This window comes from Ischnura elegans, chromosome 8 (assembly GCF_921293095.1).
Source record: "Ischnura elegans chromosome 8, ioIscEleg1.1, whole genome shotgun sequence".
NCBI classification, from domain to species: Eukaryota; Metazoa; Arthropoda; class Insecta; order Odonata; family Coenagrionidae; genus Ischnura; species Ischnura elegans.
The window spans coordinates 50,992,655-51,012,841 of record NC_060253.1 but is presented as its reverse complement, the minus strand read 5'-3'; the positions used below and the strand labels follow the sequence as shown (position 1 = coordinate 51,012,841).

Below are 20,187 nucleotides of genomic sequence, written 5' to 3'. Positions count from 1 at the left end.
GTACTCAAATTCTCAAATTGACCAATCAACAACATCTAAAGGGCCTTGGTTAAATTCAATCGTGACATCATCCCAGTGGAATTTCAATGAGAAAAGGTAAAAGAAAAAAGTAGCCTCATTAATTGGCAACCGGTTAACTCTCGTTGACCCTTCTCAAAATAAGGGCGCAGCGAGAAAAGCTTAAATTCACTTTGAATTATTCACGGTAATTATGCCGAACTCGTATCTTCCTTCCTGCCACCATCTTTTACCAGCCTAATTAATTAAGCTCCTCACCGCTTGCATTTCAAGTGCATCCGAGCAAAAAAATGGTAGCATTCCTGATCAGCCACTCCCTCGAATGACACAATTGCTTCGCTAATGCCAACAGACAAGGGCGGATCTAGGATTTTTTCTGGGGGGACACAAGGGTCTGACAGGGGGGCACAAGGTTGCTCTCAGGCGCTAAGGCCATTCACGGTCCCCACACTAGCCCCTTTCCCACTGGGAAAATATTTTTGTATTTATCTCCGTTTTATTTACTCCGTTATACACAATAAGCGTCTAGGGGGGGTCACCAGCCCCAATGCCCCCCCATTGAATCCGCCTATGCCAACACACTACGCACAGAAACCAGAATAGCTACAAATTAAAGTAAGAATGGGACCAAAAAACCGTTTTCCCAGTTTCCGACTCATTTCTGTGGCAGTACATCTTCTCCGATGAAAAAGTAGGTAAACGTTATTTTATGCGATGAATCTTATTTAGCGTGAGTAAGCAAAACTACATCCGCTGCATCGATGCACTAAAATTAGTGGTATACAATATAAAAATCAGTCTGTTTTTAACTTATATATTTCAACAAATTATTCGCACTTTCGCGGTCCCTGCAACGGAGAATAGTCTTGTTCCTCCTTTCCAGAATATCGCAACTACTTATGTTGTAATCTAATCTTTCTACTTTACTAGAGCTGGCCTTTCGAGCCCTGATCTCGTGTAAACTCAGCTCTCATAGTCTCAAGAAAAAAATAAAAATTTAAGTAATGAAAAGAAAATGATTGATTAAAATAGATTTAGTCCTGACGTAACAGTGGCTCAAGGACGTCATCAAGCTAATACCCAGAAATGCTAGCAATTTTAAACAATTTTCAAATAATATCAATTTTGAGCTATTTTTAGCAACTTCCACCCTTCATAAATCACATCAGGCTTGAATTTATTCAAGTTATGAATATAACCGATGAAAAATACTTTGTTTAAATACTTCGCTTTCACTTGCCCTTTAGTTAAAAAACTAATTTTAATTAAATAAATTGTGCTATTTTAAACTAAGAATTTCTGACTAATTTTCTACATTTTTGGATACAAATTTTGAAAAAAATCCGCGAGAATAGTCCACGGTGAAATATTTGCAAATTAATAAGTAATATGTGATGAGTATACGTTATGAGATCATGAATTTTTCATTAACAATGCTATTTAAATCTGAAAAGTTAAAATAAGCGGTGCTTTTCTCTTCTTTCAACAGTTGTTAACTTTTTTTAGTTTCACAAAATATACATCTTTGATGAGTAATTAATAAAATTAAAAATGTTTTGGAGCACGATAATGAGCAATGATGTTCATCAGGCGTGAAGTTATTCCGAAACACTGTCGGGACAAAGGGATAAAAATATTCAGATATAATTAGTGCAGATAGGAGACGAAGAGAATCCATCATGAAAGTGGGCGATAAATTTATTTGCTGCCTCAAAGATGAACAAAAAATATGGTCTTTCACGTAAGAAAATCTTTCCGAAGAGACTGAGGCCAGTGGATAGGATTAATGAATCGTTAAGAATATAACGGTGCTAGAGTTATTTTTAGCCCATCTGGTGACACATTCCGCCATGTTCTTTCTGTTCGAGCTGTCGATTTCCGAACCGAAATTTACGATGTCCGGCGCCAAGATCAATTGTCGGGGAGATTGGGTTACACGCAGGCTGCTTGTAATTGTACGGAGGAATGCGGGAGAGCGAGGTTCTTGAAACAGGAAAGCGAAAGAGAAGGATTTTTTTACAGCATTACAATTTCTCCCTCAAACCCCCGCAAATTCGATGCAACATCCAGTGGCAAGTCGCATACAGAGAACCAACGAATTTTATTTTTCCATCCAACGAAATTCAACAATTAAAAATGGTCCTCTTTCGCTCATTTTGGGCAATTTATCAAACTTGCGAAGCCAGGGGGTTATATGCATAAGGATGGACCCTAGGGGCCTGCCTCCCCAATAATAATGAGTAGATTGGTATTTGCTGCCTTTCTGTTTGAACCAAGATGACGAAATCAAGTTATAAAATTCTGTACCGACAGAAAAATTATGGATGGAATTTCAGAGCAATCATTTTATCGAGTATTAACAGTTAAGTGTCGGGAAAAGTCAAGAAAAAAAATGTTACGACTGATTAATTATAAAATAGTTATTACTTGTTAAACATTTAAGTTTTGTTTTTTTTGTTCTAGTTGTTGTTACTTTCTTAATCAGTTGAATTTTGTAAAATGGTGTTAACCGAGGAAATAAATAAATAGGTAGCTAGCTATGCATTAAGGTATTAGATTTTGAATGAAGGTTTCGGTTCATTATTCTTTATTAAAGTCTCGTCCACAGTCCTCCAAATTTAGCTTAGAATGGTAATAAAATATCAACACCACAATTTTAATGGAACATATGAATTCGCCTTCAGAAGATTCCAAACTAAAACACGAAGAATTTGTACACCCCTGTCCGAAAAAATAATTGGCAGAATGATGTCTAGTATTTTAACCCGCAGAAGGTAAAACGGAAACTAATAAAATAGTTGCATTTATAAGAAAAGGATGAATAACTTACAAAGAATGAATTATGTTGCAATCAAAAATCGAATTAAATATTTTCTCGGAAATTTCGAAAAAGATTGAACCCTAGTTATCAAGGCTTGATATTCCCGGAGTTATAAAAATTAATTCCAGAAGACCTTAAGATAAAGAGATCTCCCGAGAGTTTTCACTCACATCCGCTTCCTAAATATCATTAATTAGAGGATTAAAAAAATATGATATGAGGCTGAGTTCCATCGATCTTGCTTGCAGAGAGATGACCTAATTTTCAAGGTGAGTTATCATCCGATAGCGGTCAGGACCTACAATGGGCGCACTCAGGGAGAGAGAGCGCTCACAGCGCCACCACAACAGTTGGGGAATTTCTCACTGAATGCAACCGCTTCGTAGCAGCTAAGATTGAGCACTCAACCATTTCTCGGAGCCGTCTTTCGTGGCACTGAAAGTATCACAAAGGAATTATGCTTGCTTCTAGACCTTAACATCACTACTTTACCCGATGATATTTTTACGGAGAATATTGGAGTAAAAATTAATAAAAACTAATACACTCACAGAAGATCAAGATCAAATATTAGCAGACGAAGTAGGGCCAAATTAAATCATGGCCCACTAAAGGATATCAAATTATTTAAAATAAATATCGTACATTAATATTGGTCTCTTTAAAAAATGCGCTTTTTCTGTACAAAAATCATTAACACAATGCATTAGCCATATATCGAGGATTGGATTGAGGAAATGAACGGTAGATTCAAAATTTCGTAATCACTGATTGTGAGATATTACCTACAGAGGAAAGAGAAGCCTCACTGCCGGAAAAAGGAAACGTCATAAAATATTTAAAGAGGCATAATGAAATCTAATTCCGGTTAAGTTGATATTAAGCAATCTCGAGGAGAAAGTTCTGTCCTCATTAGATCTTCAAGAAACATAAACCTTGAAAAATTATTTTCGCTAAGGGAAGATGATGCTGATCAACTGATGATAAGTGATAATCGTTAAGGAATTAACTCCATGAGAAAAAATATTTACATCCAATATTCCGAAGGAAATACAAATCTCTGAATCTGACAAATATTATCACAGGAAAATTTTTTAAAGAATCGCAGTTAATTTAAAGGAATTACAACCCGTAAGGCCCTCTACGATTTAGTCGACTGTTGGACCAATTTTAATCTAAATCGATAAAAATTAAACAAATCCCACCCTTTTCACTCAGGTGTGAATATCAGATATGGCACCATGAGTAGCTTAACTTCCATTTTAAATAGCGAGGGATGTAACAAGTGTAAATAAAATTTGACAGAAAGATATATTTCTAATCGGTCACATAAACGGCTGTGGAATCCTCAATAACTGCTAAGGGAAAAATTCTTTCGGTAATTGAACCTTGGACTTTGGCTTTAAGGGCCACTGCGCAGACCACCACGCCACCCTGTATTTTTCAAACCTTATATACGAAAATTTGGGAACATGCAATTCTTTTGAATCGCACAATTACGGCGGAAACTCCTTAGCTAATTTTTTTCAGGTACCTTTTTAAGTGAAATACAAGGACCAATGAAAATATTTTACGAATTACTAACATCGGCGTTTGGTACACTCCGGATTGGAAATTTTCTCCCAACTTCTATTATTACGATGACTTTACACACGCAGGTACCTAAAAAAAGGTAGACATCTAAATGAAATTGATACAACATAGTATATTCCAATCATTTCTTTGATATAAACAACCCCGGTTTGCGTATCTTAGGTACATTCATTTTCACAGTCAATACAATAGAGGTTCAAGTTCATGTACGCTCATGACCCCGCTGGCGGGCGCCAAGTTAGAATGATAATGAGTTCGCGAAGTATCTCCCTCACCTGTCGCCAGCCGAGAGCCCGGCGCTGACCGTCACGTCCCTCGGTCTGAAGTCGCACTCGACGGTGAAGGCCACGTCTCCCGGCATTATGAGTTCGTCGTCGTATTGGATCACCACGACGTTCGAGTACACGTCGTTCTCCTGAAAAAAAGAAAGAAATTGAGAGTCCAAGCGTGTGAGCAGTAAATGAAGACATTAGCACCCCCTAACGTAATGACATTCCCTAAGTTTCTCCAGTGAGAAGGTAGCTTGCAATACGCTTAAAGGTAGATATCTGATTGAAATTGATACAACTTAGTATATCCCAATAATTTTCTTCGCCGTGAATTGTATGCCGTTTCAAAGCACCTGCAGCGAAAATATTTTACTAACTGCTACCTTAAATTTTTGCTTCACACCCGATAGCAAATTGTCACTCAACAAAAATATTACACACAAAGGTATCTAAAATAAGGAGAGGACTAAATGAAATAAATACAGCTTAGTACATCCCAATATTTTTTTTTATATTAACAACTAATACATATCGTAGGTATAGTCATTTTCATGGTCCAGCCACAACTCTATCACGTTTTAGGACAATTTATGACTTAATTTCTATGGAACTATTTTTTTTAAATAGCTTCATTGTATCACGTACACACTTAAATGGGCACCTTGTTTGAAACATGAGATAGTACTGCAAAAAAAATCAACGGAATCCACGTCAGCAAACATTCCCTGTGAGTGGGCTTCAATACTTGCCGACATCTGTCGAAATGAAGGTACTTGGGCGGCTCATGGCATTCCGTTGCAAAGCACTTAAAGTTAAAATAATTTACTCATCGCTAGCTTAAATATTTGCAACACGCTGCATTGGAAATTGTCACTCTAATCTAAACCTGAATCACACGATAATTTTTCCCGTCCCTCAAAATGATAGCTCCAAGGATAGGTTTTCAGGGGCCAAAAGAATGACCGCTCGATCCATCATTTTCTGAATCACACGGTCATTCCCAGCGTCCCTTTATCCATCGCTTGTTCTGTCACTTTCCGTATTACAACTGACATTCGCCTAAAAGCCAAACGTGGCGTTATTATCGCTGTTAGCTGACATGCGTTATTATTAGCTGAAAGACGGTACCAGCGACGGAAAAATGGACGCACCGAGTGTTGGAAAAAGGGATGGAATTTCCATCCCTAGAGCCATAGCAGAAAATGATCGCGTGGAACGGTCATTTTTTCCGCCATCATTGGTGCGATCCCTGAAGCTATCGCTCGGAAGGGTCGGAATAAAATGGTCGTGCGTGAATTAATCAATGAGTGCATTCATTTGTTAATGCATCCACAAATTTAATCATCTGACCGCAATGATATTTCTATAAGCGAAAGTCATAGTAAATTGACCTATTCTTACACATCCATATTTAATGGAAGTTCATTGGCCATGGTAACAAAAAAGTCCATTGAATAGGAAAGTTCAATTTGAGGATATCTACATAATACCCTGCGAGCCACCTCTAGGGTATCTGGCAGGGTGAAATACGGGATAATCGGAGTGAATCGCAAAATGATGCACGCAAAGCGACCTAAAATTCCTTTACTAATAACAATACAGATCTCATAACGATGGCATATAACAAACATATGAGCCATTTTCACTATCTTTTCAAATTTACGTATATCTTCTCATTTACAATCTTCATAAGCAGAAGAGGAAAAATTTGCAACATATCCGACCACGTTCGAAGCTCTTTCAATATTACGTACTCATCAAATTTAGAAGATTTAGACGTAATCGAATGGAGATGTAACCATCACTAGGAAATAATATGACCATCACCATCAGTACTAAATAAAAACTTGCCAATTTCTCAAAATTAAACAAAAAATTATAATGACCTGAGCGATTCCACAAAAAAATTGTGGAATTATCTAATTTTTTTATTTTGGAAGTGATGCTACATATTCATGATGGAACCAGAGGTCGGGAGGCATTCCATCGAATATAGTTACCGAGTAAAACGCCTGCGAGAGTTGAGAACCGTTGGCAATCACTCATACACTGGTCGAAAATGCTCCTGGGCATCATTGATGCCTCTCGACAACCGGCCGGACCGCCCTTCACGTCAATCGGATTGCGTCTTCATTTTTTTTTGTTATTTAATTGTGCCGCGGATGGAAACAGTTGAGTGGCAAGGCCGCTACGGGAGTAAACAAGGTCGTTTGCTCGGGGATAAAAATAAGACGCGAACACGCCCCCCTGCAGGAGAAAGAGGTGATGGAAACAGTAAACGAAATAAATGGACTCGCTACGGAAGGAATAGTGCGTTCACCCCCATTTGAAGAGGAATGGCCATCAAACGGTGACTCGGAGTAATGATCTTCGGCTGAGGCGGGATTACTTGCCAACATCTGTCGAGATGGAACGATCTTCGCTGTGTATGGTATGCCGTTTTAACGCACTTAAAGTGACAATATTTTATTAAATACTACCGTAAATGTTTGAAGCACGCAGGATTGGAAATTGTCTCAGCACTTTCATTATTACAAATAGTATATGAACAAATGTAGATACCTTTAAAAAAGGTAGGCATATAAATGGAATGGATACAACTTACAATATACCTATGTATGATGTTAGAATATCTCGATAATGTTTCTGATATTAAAATTCCAGTTTGAAGGAATAAAAACTTTGCTTTTTCCACAAAAAAAATTTCCACATAAAAACTTTACTTTTTTGCTTATTTTTCCTTTTATTTTTTGGTTGAAAATGCTACGCTGTAACGAAAACATGGTCGGACAGTATAAATCACCATGTGGAAAAAGCAAAGTTTTTATGCCTTCAACTCCTACGAAAAAGGATTTACAACAATTCGAGCCCGCCACTCGTAATTAAACCCAGGTAGAAACATACGTATATAATAGGTACAATCATTCTTATGGTCAAGCCCCAACTCGGTCATTTTTGAGGACAATTTATGAGTTGAATTCTATGGAATCAATAAAAAATACCACTATCACAATCAATAAATTGTATCACGTACATACTAAAATAAACACCTTATTGGAACATGAGATAGTATAGCATAAAAAACCAATGGAATCCACACCAGTATGTATTTCCTATAAATGGATTACAAAACATTTATGCCCAATGCCATTAAATGCCAAAAGTAGACATTGCCATTAAAGTAGACGCCAGTTTACTACATCAGTATGATGCTCTAGAAGCAAACGATAAATTTTCCATTTACAATTGCTCCTACAAGGTCATTTTTATTACGCAAATTTTGGTGTTAAAATTAACACAATAAATTGTATTTTTGAATAATAATTCCTACGACAATACCTTGTGAGCCTTATTATACCCAGTTCCTCCCTCCCCCCCCCCCCCGGCACTCGCGGCACAGGTAGCTGGCGGGCCCGTGCGCCACCCTATGGTATAAAGACTAAAGTGAGTCGGGATGAAAAATGTTGCACTCAATTCCAGTCGTGTCTTCTTGCACTCGGAATCAACCGCTAGTAATGAAAGCAGTCACAATAATAGCAATCCGTGTCAAGCATAAATACCCAGAGTTACATTTCGTACGCAGCACCCACTGAGTACAAGTAATCTGACCTCTCAGGATTTCTGGCTGCTGTGCTGTGACTGAAAGTTGGGGAGAACATTGAAATTACGTGATTTCAGGAAAAATGCCGCTACTACCGTGGAAAAGCAGTATTTAATTGAATTAAAGCCTTCAACTTGATACATTAATGCGACAGCGTGATTCAAAACTTTTCATGAAAGTCTTTGGAAAAATTCCCATTTGGAGCATTCGTCAGCAATAAACATTTCTTACATCTCCATGAATGAGTTTCAGGGCTATCACTTCATTTCCGACGTCTCAATAGTTGTAACGCTTCAAATCTTTGTAGTTTGAATCCAGCACGCTCTGGAACAAATCTCAACTCTACATGAATGCCTGACGATCTTCATCAGTTCAATAAACCTTTTAAAAAACATTATATTTTCCCATTCCCTCACCATATTTTAGGGAGCGTTTAGCCAAATAATGGCGGACACTGCCTTTTCAGTAGTGGAAGCTTAAACGACGATTCGACTTAATGACGGGGTAGTGTTGAGAATGTAATGTAGAGGACTCAGATTAATTTTTAAAACTATTTTTAATTAACAGATTTAGATAAATTAAATTTAGATACGATTTAATCATATGCTTTAGGTTAATTAATTTATTTCCATTAAATTATTTTTTTTAAGTTACTTTTCGTTGAGTACTTAATTTAATTTTTGGAATATTTTTATAAATATTGGACTCAAGGTGAGTACAATCGACACGAAACATAAAATTCGTTAGTTTCCCCAAGAAAAGTGGGTGATAGTGTATATCTTACGCGCGACGTCCGGCACTGGTCGAGCGGGAATCTGAGGGAGAAAGACTTCCCGCCGAGGGGGTCCATGAAGCAAGGGGGCTTCCTCTTGTGGAAGCTACCGCGGGTGTAGATGACTCCAGAGAAGTCCTCCTCCGTCTCCACGTCCACTTGGATGGCCTTGGAGTCGCACGTGAGGTGGACGCGACGAAAGCCAGAAGCCGCCGCCTCCGACACCGCAGAGCCGAAGTCCATGTTCGAGCCAATCTCCTGCTGCCACAATTCTGTGTCAAATAAAAATCATGTTACATGAGCTGGAGAAATGGAAACTCAGAAAATATGCGAATTAGAGACATCGGAGATCTCCGCGCCAAAATTAGCCAAATTTTGTTTTCCTCACAACAAAGTGATTTAAATACGCGAAAATGACAGTATGCGTTCGGTATGTGAGTGTAGAGCAGTGGCGTAGCTAAGGGGAGGGTCGGGACCCCCCCTGAAACATAAAAATACAATTATTTTCCTTCGTAGAAAAAAAATATTGAAAAATCATGATTTTACAAAAAGTTTCTTTGTCAAACGAAGTTTGTTCGGTTTTGCAAAGTGTTAAAATTAGTTTAAAACCCTCAACTTTTGTTAGTACCCTGTTTTTCAAAAATTTTCCCTCCTGATTTTGGACCCCGCCCCCCCCCCTCCTCCCCCCCCCCCCCCCCCCCCCCCCCCGAACGAATTTCCTAGCTACGCCACTGGTGTAGAGGATATTTTAGATGGTACGGTATTTCCAAATAGTTCTTTCATTATCTATGCTAATTATCAACAAGAGTAAACACACACGACATGTAAAACAGACACAGCAAGGAAATCAGGAGGAATTAAGTTAGCAAAGGAGGCGTTCATGGATACGAAAGAACCAATGAGAGGATCTTCATGTAGTAGTGTTAAGATTAGCCTGGCGAAGAGTCTTATCTACAACGTAGCGCGTTACGGAGCAGAAACTTGGACGCTGATGGAAGAGGATGTGATAGGGGTATTCGAGATGTGGGTGTGGAGAAGAACGGAGAAGGTAGAGTAGTCGAATGGGAAGAGGAACGACGAAGTGCTAGACATGGTGGACAATGAGAGGAAACTTATAGAGGAGATGGAGAGGGGAGGGGAGAAGGAAGGGGGACGAAGAGGATAGGATTAATAGATAAAATGAAAGCGAATTGGATTAAACGATAATTGAAGAGGTAATTTCATTTTTCGGATGGGGGACAGGCGGAATAATTCGCAATACGTTCCACGTAAACCTGCCCTAACCGGTACAAAACTTTAACAATGATAAAAAATGACCACAGCTCTTTTAACAGTGGAAGCGAGTCTTTCGACAACCTCCACTATTATCACCTAGTAATTCAATCCGAATGTTGGTTTAATAGAAGAAGGTAGGGCTCACCCCAGATTAAGACAGGCAAATGAACTTCATACATTCGGGATATGGGGGCAATGCCTCCTCCTGGTCTATCTCGCATTTCAAGAAGTTTTTTGGGTTTTTCTGGAGGCTTCGTCCGGGGTTTGAACTGGGGATCCAGAACTCCTCTCTTTCTATTCTCCCTACTAGATGCTATATGGTAGGAGGGCCAATTCCTTCCTCTAGAACATTTCAAAATTCGAGGACTTCATAGAGGAGATCGGTAAGCTTCACCCGGGATCTTTTGGTCAGCAATTAATTGTCTTGCCTACTAAGCTACCATTTTCTCTTTTACCCCGAATTTCCACACAATTTTTTTTTACTTATAAAGAACGGACCGCGGTTTCATTCATGGAATCGACCATGGTCCATCAACCTCGCGTGGTTAAGCTCCAGAAGCGGGGGTATGCAAGTCTTCGGGCTTTTTCCCCAGGAAGTTCTCGAGAGACTAGACGGAACCTTGGAAGGAATTAGGGTCGGAGGTTCCGACGTGATGAGCACGAAGAATCTCCCAAGGTAGGCGCCCTTCAGGGAAAGTAAATTCTAGCGCCGACATCACCACTAGAGAAACCTTAACTTTACCATTCCTAGAGAAATGGAGAACCAACGTACGAGTGGGGATGGTTCAGATATTTTCCTCCAGATAATTCCAGATTTTTTTATCCCTAATAAAAATATTAAATTTATAATTTTTGTGGATCAATGAATGTGAAGATGCGTGAAATACACGGATAATTGAAGTTTGAAGAGTATGAATCGTCACATAAGTATGTCGAGAATGCAGTAAAAACTTTACGAAGCCACCAACGCCTGCTTCAAAATTCATCTTCATCTAGACCTAAATTATAACCCAAAACTATAGCTCACAGGGCCGGCCCTAGCAGCTGCGGGGCTAGGGGCGAACCTTCAGTGCGGGGCCCTTCACTTGAAATATTAAACTCTATACCCCATCTACAAACTCGAGCATTTTGAATCCCTACCACTCTCTGGCTGAGCATGTGTTCCCCTCCCAAATTCAGACTTGGTAATTACGCCGTTATGATACCATCACGCAGTTGAGTTCAAAATAGTATAATACAAATAAAATTTATAATTATATTTATTCATAAAATTATAACGTAAAATAAACATAAAAAGCGCGCTTTTTCAATACCGTTTTCAAAACTATCGTATATTTTTTTTCACGAACGCGGCGGCCCCCAAAGCGCGGTCGCCCCGGTCGCCCCGCCCTAAGGCCGGCCCTGATTGCTCAGCATTACTATCGAAGCTCACATGGAAAGACAACATCTTCCTACGATACGGTATGTTTGTTTGACGATACCGTATTTGCTAGCATCCATGAGCATGGAACTAATGAGTTAGCCCTACTATATCCAATATAAATGTTTTAACAGCTTTCGCTTCGCTTCCCACAAACCTTCCAAGCATGCTCGGTTGGTTAGCGCTGATGTTCACGAGATTGTTCCATTGCATTCCTAAAAGTGGTTTGCTTTAATCGTGTTGTCAATTCATTTTTCCCCTCTCTGTAATGGACTGTAATGAAGACCAGTAATATTGTAACGCTTTGAACGTAGGTTTTCGCAGCGAGGGGCATCGTTGATAACGGCTTCCGGGTGCAGCTGCGTGTTGCGCTTTGTCGTGCAAGCTTTCGCGACCGTTGCAGGACGCATCATCAGGCGATGAAGCATGGCGAAGGCGATGAAGCATCTTCATGATGAAGCATGATGATGAAGCATTCATCGCCTGATGATGCGTCCTGCAACGGTCGCGAAAGCTTGCACGACAAAGCGCAACACGCAGCTGAACCCGGAAGCCGTTATCAACGAATATTGTAACGCCTTAATTAAGGTAAACAAAAAATGTAAACGATTCACATTGATGTTGGGTTGATCACATTTTTCTGCATTGCTACCAAAATAAAATGAAGTCTCTTTAGACATGAGACTGGGGCATTATTCGTTGAGGGAATCCGAGCATCCCATGATCAGTAGAGATAATTAGAGACTGATATCCGACTCGACTCCAAATCGTCATGATCCTGTTCAAGCAAAGCGAAAACTAATTTAAAAAACTAGAGAAAATAATTAATCGCTCCCTGAAACGAATTTATTAACGCCAACTTTCCACCAGCAAGGACTCAAAATTAGCATTTCTTAAAATTTGTCTCCCTACGCAGCGTCTCTTTCAAAGACGCAACATTCGTTTGAAATATATTTTCGCATACATCGTTTAATAATATATTATTGGAATATTCAGAATGCATATGATAAACTCTTATTAACATACAACTGTAGGGCAAATATGGAAATTTTACATGTATATTTCCTCAGATGCAAAATTTATTATGACTTCACTTTTGAAAATTTTAAGATGATAAATGGGAAATGAGTTATACGCCTTTAAAAAAAGCCAAAATACGACTGGTTATAACAGAATAATGCACATTCTTAGGTTTTCAACGAATTACCCACGAAATGATCAGCTAGATATACGGAATAACGCGTAGGAGTGTTTTACAGATTCGTGAAAAAAGTTTATATTTGGGACACAGTTTCATTATCACCGGCATTGATATAGCCATAGAAGGATGGTAAAAGCAATTTTTTCTATTCTCAACTTCAGCAAGTGTGAAATGTTAATTTCTAAAAACTTGAGTAAAAAACCTAAGGGGAAATATAAACTTAATGCACCCACAAAAGTATAACTTATAGCATTAAATTTTCTGGAATTTAGAAAAGTGGCTTCGGCTTTCAATAAACAAAAATAACAAGCGAACTTCCCTGGTTTACGCGGTAGCTTTTAAAGATTTTTCGTCACGGCCTAATATATGCAATAATGGATTTCATACAAATAACAAACACTTCCGATAAGTTAGTAACGAATACGGAGTCGGATAAATGAAAACAATTCCTGCGTCACCGTCCGGCAACAAATGCACCAAAATATGCGCGAGAACGAGACAACGTGAAATGACAAAGGTAGAGACAAAAAGCTCAGAACATGGAATTCTGAACTGTAAAACACTCAACAGTCATTGGATAGAAAAATGGAAGCCAAGTCTCTGTTCGTTAAAAAAGAGAAATTCAGGAGGAAATTTTTTCAAAGAAAGAATTATTTTCATTGGTATTTCCAAACCCTTAGAAATTGCCGTCTCTCCAAAGTTCCACGAAAAAGCCCCAAAACAACAATACCTCGATGGGAATGAAAATATGCAGAATCTTGAATCAACTCCGGAAGTCGGCCAGATTCCGAAGAAGAAGCATGGTACTATAGAGCGGTTAATTAATTGCCCTCCTTGACCGATGAGAAGAGGATCGCTTCCGGTCCACATATTTCCACGTGGATGAGTTACGATTGAATTCACCCAAAGAACCAGTCTCGTACATTAGTCCATTCAACGAACAGTTAAAGTATACTGGGACTAGCCAAGGTGATAACTTTTAAGTTGGTCACCCGCAATGGACAAATTGTGCGAAAAATCCACGGAGGGAAAAGTAATTCGCCTTGACCGGGATTCGAACGAATTCCCCGATTTCCGGTCGGCTGCTCATCATCGTTTTTCAATCATAAATATCTGCATTAAATGGTCATTAAGGTAACCTGAAAAAATAAATTGTATTCGCTGATTATTTGATCGCCATATAGTTGTTTTTGAGGTAGCCTAATCGGGGAAAATCTTGAGAAATAAAATGTTGAAATGAGGGACGACTGTGTTCCGCCATAAGAGCAATGTCATTTTAAGCTGAATATCACGATTTTCAAATCCAGTTATTAGTGCTGACTCCCTATTATTTTTTCACAGATCGACTTATGCCTCATTCACATTACGATCGTCCGAGCCGTCGTCCTAACGATAGTTGACCGAACTAGCCGTGTGAATGCAAGTTCTGACTATAGTTGACGTAGTTCCGAACGTTGCCACTTTACGATGGTTAGGCGCTGGGAGACCGGAAACGGAAGCGACAAGAGAAAGACGAAATGCTCGTGAAGCTCAATTTTTTTCATGGACATTTCATGGATTTGTCCTAGGAAGGAAGAATATGGGCGGAAGAAAAATTATTCGGTAAATACACGTTGAAAACAGTGATATCTTGTCAATGCAAACCACAACAGCTTTGCTAATCATCAATTTCCCGTTCACTTTAGATGTCAGCACTAGAGAGCAGCACAGGTTTCAACCATCGTAATGTGAATGCACGATAGTTCCGACGACGGCTCGGACGATCGTAATGTGAACGAGGCATAAGGCATCATTTCTCTTCGATGTATGGAAATATCAGGGCATGTTTTCGAAGGTCCTTAAAGTAGAGGTTCTACCTTAACCTACCGAGGCATCATTCCTCCCTGTGGATATTTGTGGACACGACCGGACAAGGTGGTATGGACTGCTGAGCACATGATGCCACAAGCAGTCCAAATCGTGCACACAGCGCCACAACCGGAGAGCAAGGCCCACAGCAAATATCCACAAGGAGGAATGACGCCTCGGTAACTTAACTGGCTAAGGCGCTCGACCGGAAATCGGGGGATCCGGGTTCAATCCCGGTCAAGGCGAATGATTTTTTTCTCTGTGAATTATCTGCACCATTAAACGGACGTCTAAATTGGCCAAATAGAGGAAAATATCGTGTATTCGCATATTTTTGCACAGTGCCAAGCCATAAGGCCGGATTATAGATAGAAACTAGCGATACATTTTCCTTAGGAGTACTTAGCGTGTGATTCCGGTACCCAGTACGTTAAAGGCGGCGCGCCGCTATTTTTGGCTTTTATTGTTTTTTGATTCAAACCCTGAATCAAGGGGAATGCATAGAGGAGGAGCAATTCCATCTTCTAATAGGCTGATTTCTGTTGCCACTTCGGTCGCACTTTAATCAGTTTTCAAAAATGTCCGCGGCGTGGCGATGAGTGCAATGCGATCCACTTTTTTCCAACATTCCGCAATATGATGTTTGCCATTGCAAGGAATAGCACTGAAAAGTAATGAATTTGATGGATTAAATCATCGTGTATTTAAATTTCGGCTAATACCCGCAATTATACCTTATTTCCCAGTGATAATCGGATAAATTTGTCCGTCAGCGACACGAGGGGCGACTTAAGTAAACCCATTTAAATGTGCAGTGGGAGGCCGTCTTGAGAATCCTCTTTTGTGATATTCGTGCACTGACTCATGGAGGGAGTCATCTTGGGATGAAGTGAATTTGTTAACTACGGAAAAGACAACGATGCAAGTGAGAAACCTCTTAACCCTAAAGTAGTCGCGTGAGATTAAGTTACGTACCTACTCGCGTTGGGTAATATTGACCCAGAATTTAAACCTTTTAAGTAATAATGGCCTTATAATGGGAAATAATTCTGGGTTTTAGTAACAAAAACCTGAAACACTATTTAAAGTTTTCCATACTGTTTGCCTATAAAATTCCGTGGTTTAATTCATATTTTTAATGATAATTTGCAAGTACTGTCTTCGTATGTCCAAATTGTTTCACGAACGCTCGCGACGAGTCGTAGAACGGTATTTTTGAAGACGCAAACACTCGCATTGGGTCAAAACGCTAAATTATGATACACATTTCATGTATCAGGACAAAAATAATGACATGAAAAGAAAGAGAAAAGTATGCTTTGAGATTACATGGGAAGTAAATTGCTAAAATATTTAACTGAATTTAAGTTGTATTAATTAAAAAACACTCATACAGACCCGAAGTCACCACTTAAGGGTTAACTCCAATACAGTGCGCGTGGCAGCAAGCGGTTAGTTATTCAGAAGAGTGATTCACGGCGTCCACTCCGCGATAATCTTTTCTATGAAAGCTCCAAAGTGGTGCAACAAATTTTTCGTTAATTTCGAAGTTAGTTTAAATTCATTGCTGTTTTTTTCGTTACCCTGTCTTTATGAACAACCCATTAAGCCTCTGGCCCCCGAGGGATTGAGCGGGGGTAATGATACCCCTAAATGTCACTAGTTAAGGTCTTTCGTGAATAACTAGAAAAAGTAAAATTTTCAATAAAGGCCCTTATGCATTTGTACTGAAGGTGTAAAAGTTTACTTACAGAATTTACAATTTTTGAAAAAAAATGCATTCCAGTGGCATTCGATCTTACGTGTACGTTTCAAGTAAAATTTACTCCGAACATAAAAATTAATTATTTATTTAAAGAAAACGTCATCTATTGATGAGTGAATGGAGTAGTCAGCAAAAATTAGGGGGATCCTGGTTCCATTACAGGTGAAGGCCAAGGAGATTTCTCTCATCCTGAAATTTCTCACTTTGTGCACACTAGTTGATGACTTCGGCCGTTTTCCAATCCACGTAGTATGCACTCATTCCCTTGATCCCTTTCTCCCTTGCACCCTGTTCCCTTACTAATGCTCTACTGGCGCCATAAAGTGTGAACGGAAATAATGCGAACTATTGGCAGTAACGAAATGTGACGCACGGGGTAGGGTTAGAATATCTGGTGGTTGATTTAAGAATCAATTTCACCTTTATACTTATATTTTTGCATGCGAAGAGCAAGAATTCACAATGCCGATATAATATAACGTAGAAGAGCTCACATAATAAACACAAAATTACTTAAAACTCCAGTTCAAGATTTCTGAGTTTTCCATTGCCGCCATTTTGATGTCCACTTCCTACGAGGGGCAGGGAGCGAGGGAGCATCCCCGTTCCCTAGTTCACTTACCCTTCGTTCCCTTGCGCCCTCAACCGATTGGATCCACCCTTGCTGTCGTCACATCCGTAAGTTGACGATCGAAAAGTGCACGAAGGGTGAATAATTGCGAATTGGAAAACGGCTCCTCTAGCATCATATCGTTCAGAGTTCAGCTGCAGTCGTGGACATAGACTACCCGGTTTTTTTCCTCATTTTACGCTTGCTCACTGGACTACATCTCAAAGAGAGGGAAGAAGACACAAGAGCCGAGTTTGATTACCTCATGTATGATTTTACACTTTCCCGGCGAACAGAATATTAAAAATTTTCTCGGGTTTTCATGCGGGTAAGATATTCGAAGATCGCCGACGTTTCGGGTTCCGACTCGTCACCCATTCTCAAGGCTACTCAAAGGCTAACAATCTACCCGGACATCGGCGCTCTCCGAATATCTTACCCGCGCCAATACCCGAGAAAAGTTTAAATATTTGATTACCTCCTTCGCTGACCATTTTCGAAAACTGATGTTTACCCTTTTGTGCGACGAAAGAAAGAGAGAACTAAGAGCGTAATCATTCAAACTTTGGTGATATCTACAAAAAACGGATTGACCGACTGAGAAAAAATGAAGAGAGATAATTGGAGTCAGGATGGTGCGCTAACCGTAAAATACGAACCCTGAACCCACGCAAGCATACGGCTTCCTCGTATGCGGTGTTTAAGATTTTTCTCTGTGGAGCAAAATCTTCAACACCGCTGGTATTTGAACCCGGGCGATCGGGCTGGGATGCAGTCACCATAGCCACCGCGTCAACTTGCTCCTCCCTGATATAAGGGCATAAAGAAAAGACTGGCGAAAAATCTAATATGGAGTGTCACCTTGTACGGAGAAGACAAGTCGAACGCTTGAGGAAATAGGGTGAAATAAGGCCATAGACGCCGGTATGGAGGACGAAGAAGGCGAGATGGGTAGAGAGGAAATGGAACTAGTTGGTGATCGACATGGTGGGCGAGAAGAAGAAATTGCAAGTTGCGATTACGATAATGCAGAGGATGTGGATCGATCGAATACAAAAGGGAAAAAGCATCTGTTAGTAAAAAATAGGCGAGAGGTTTGGCTGCCTCAGTTTAACCAAGAATGTATTTAAGTCCATTGTTCGAAGGAAAAGCGAATCCCTGTACCTAACCCTTTGGAAAAATATCTTTCATATTTCATCCCTCTTGAGGAAATAGGAAATTTTGTGTGGTTCTAGGATGATGTTCTCCGTGTCTCCATGAAATATGAGATGTAATAAGTGACAACTGTTATTTTTATCAAATATTTAAAAAAATTGATGTCTTATATGGAATTTCACCTTGTAAAGTGTAGACCAGCTAAACAGTTGACGAAACAGGATGAAATGAGAGATTTGGCTACCTCAGTTCGACCTAGAATTCATTAAAGCCCTTTATTTTTCGAAGGTAAAAAGAATTCCTATGCCCACCAGTTCGGAAAAATATCTCTCCTGTTTTATCGTTTCTGGTGAAACTTCAAATATATAGTGAGGTTTCTATACGATGTTTTCCGAGCCTCACCGAAAGGTATTTCTTCTTCACTGCCCAAGTTATCTAAGACGAGAATTTAGCCTCCGAGTATCTGTCGACGCCCTGCCCAATCCGTGTGACAGATGAGTATAGCTGGTATAGCTCTATGCTTTCTTGTAGTATTTTTTGCCGAGCTGTGCTGCTTTCCTGCGTATTTAAAAAATCCCGGATAGAGGAAAGGGTACAGGGTAAGCGAGGAGGGGAAAGACAACGAATAGGGTCCCATGATAAGAGGCTGCGAGGCAACATAAGTAATTGGATCAGCGATGAAAGATTTTTTACACACAGAGAAGGCAAGAAAATCAATGTTATTGAACCGTGCAATGTATAAATTTTTTAAACTAAACAGAACTGTGACCTACTCATCGAATTTCATTTGTTCGTAGTATTTTAGGCATACTTATTCCCAATTTTATAAATGTAAAATCCTACCATGTCTTCATATCAGAAAAGCGTAAACACATTTTCACGCATTTAGAGCATTCCCTTATTTATTTTGTTTACGGCAGCTGTTCTAACAACACCCACCACACGCCTATTCAGCCGGCTTGGGAGGTAGAATGTTGACGAAGATGAAGGCACACAAATGCATGGAAAAAAATCACAATTTTCACTTTTCATGCCATACAGAGGAATTTCAGTAATGTTCCAACAATGTAAGGTTCAAAACCGCAGCGTTCCGAATCAATGGATATCATTTCGAAGCAGACCGCACCATGATATCTTCGACGGTGGAAATCGTTGAAAAAAAATCCAATTCGGATAAGTAAGATGTCCGTCCACCGACCGTGCAGTGGGGTCCCGAGTTGAGTGAACCAGAGGTGGACGACTCAGAGGCGACCGAGTGTCGCGACCATGGTCGCGACGTCCGGACGGGAGAGCTAAAAGCACACCTCAAAGAAATAAGAACAGGAATAAATGAAGGTCTGGGTGGAGCCGTATAATCGGGCGTTGAAGTCTTTTTCCTTCCCCCAATACATACACCGCGCACTCATCCACTCTCAACTGGTGATATCTACCAAGGTCGCTCGAAAAATCGTTTTTAAAATGCGATACTGACCAGTGGCGCAGCGAGAGGGGGATAAACCCCCCCCCAGAGCTCAGAGAAATTTTTACGTTTAATCCATTTTACTTAATTGGATTGATATTACTAATACAATAGTGCGAGGATTAATAAAGTATCCCTCAGAAAGCCGTAAAACTCACCGTTTTGAACCATATCTTAAAATTCCGCAATTTATTAATCTCGCACCTACCGCTTATCCTGGTGGCTATAATATACCCTACACACCCCGGTATTAGATGTCACCTAAACCCCCCCCCCCAGCCTTTATTCCTAGCTGCGCCCCTGATAGGAGTGACTGACAGGGTACGTAACCATTACGGTATGGTATGATATTTGGAGGAGGTGACCGACGGCTGAGGTCA

At 39.8% G+C, this 20,187-nt stretch overlaps 1 protein-coding gene across 1 annotated transcript in view; it reads right to left on the bottom strand.

The window, feature by feature from the left end:
• LOC124164554 overlaps positions 1 to 20,187 on the bottom strand; it is a 44,449-nt gene that overhangs the window by 15,268 nt on the left and 8,994 nt on the right. The window contains exons 2-3 of the mRNA XM_046541926.1: positions 9,087 to 9,346; positions 4,708 to 4,847 (exon numbers count right to left, since the gene is read on the bottom strand). Of these exons, the coding sequence (XP_046397882.1) occupies positions 4,708 to 4,847; positions 9,087 to 9,346 (400 nt within the window). The remainder of the gene's footprint in view (positions 1 to 4,707; positions 4,848 to 9,086; positions 9,347 to 20,187) is intronic.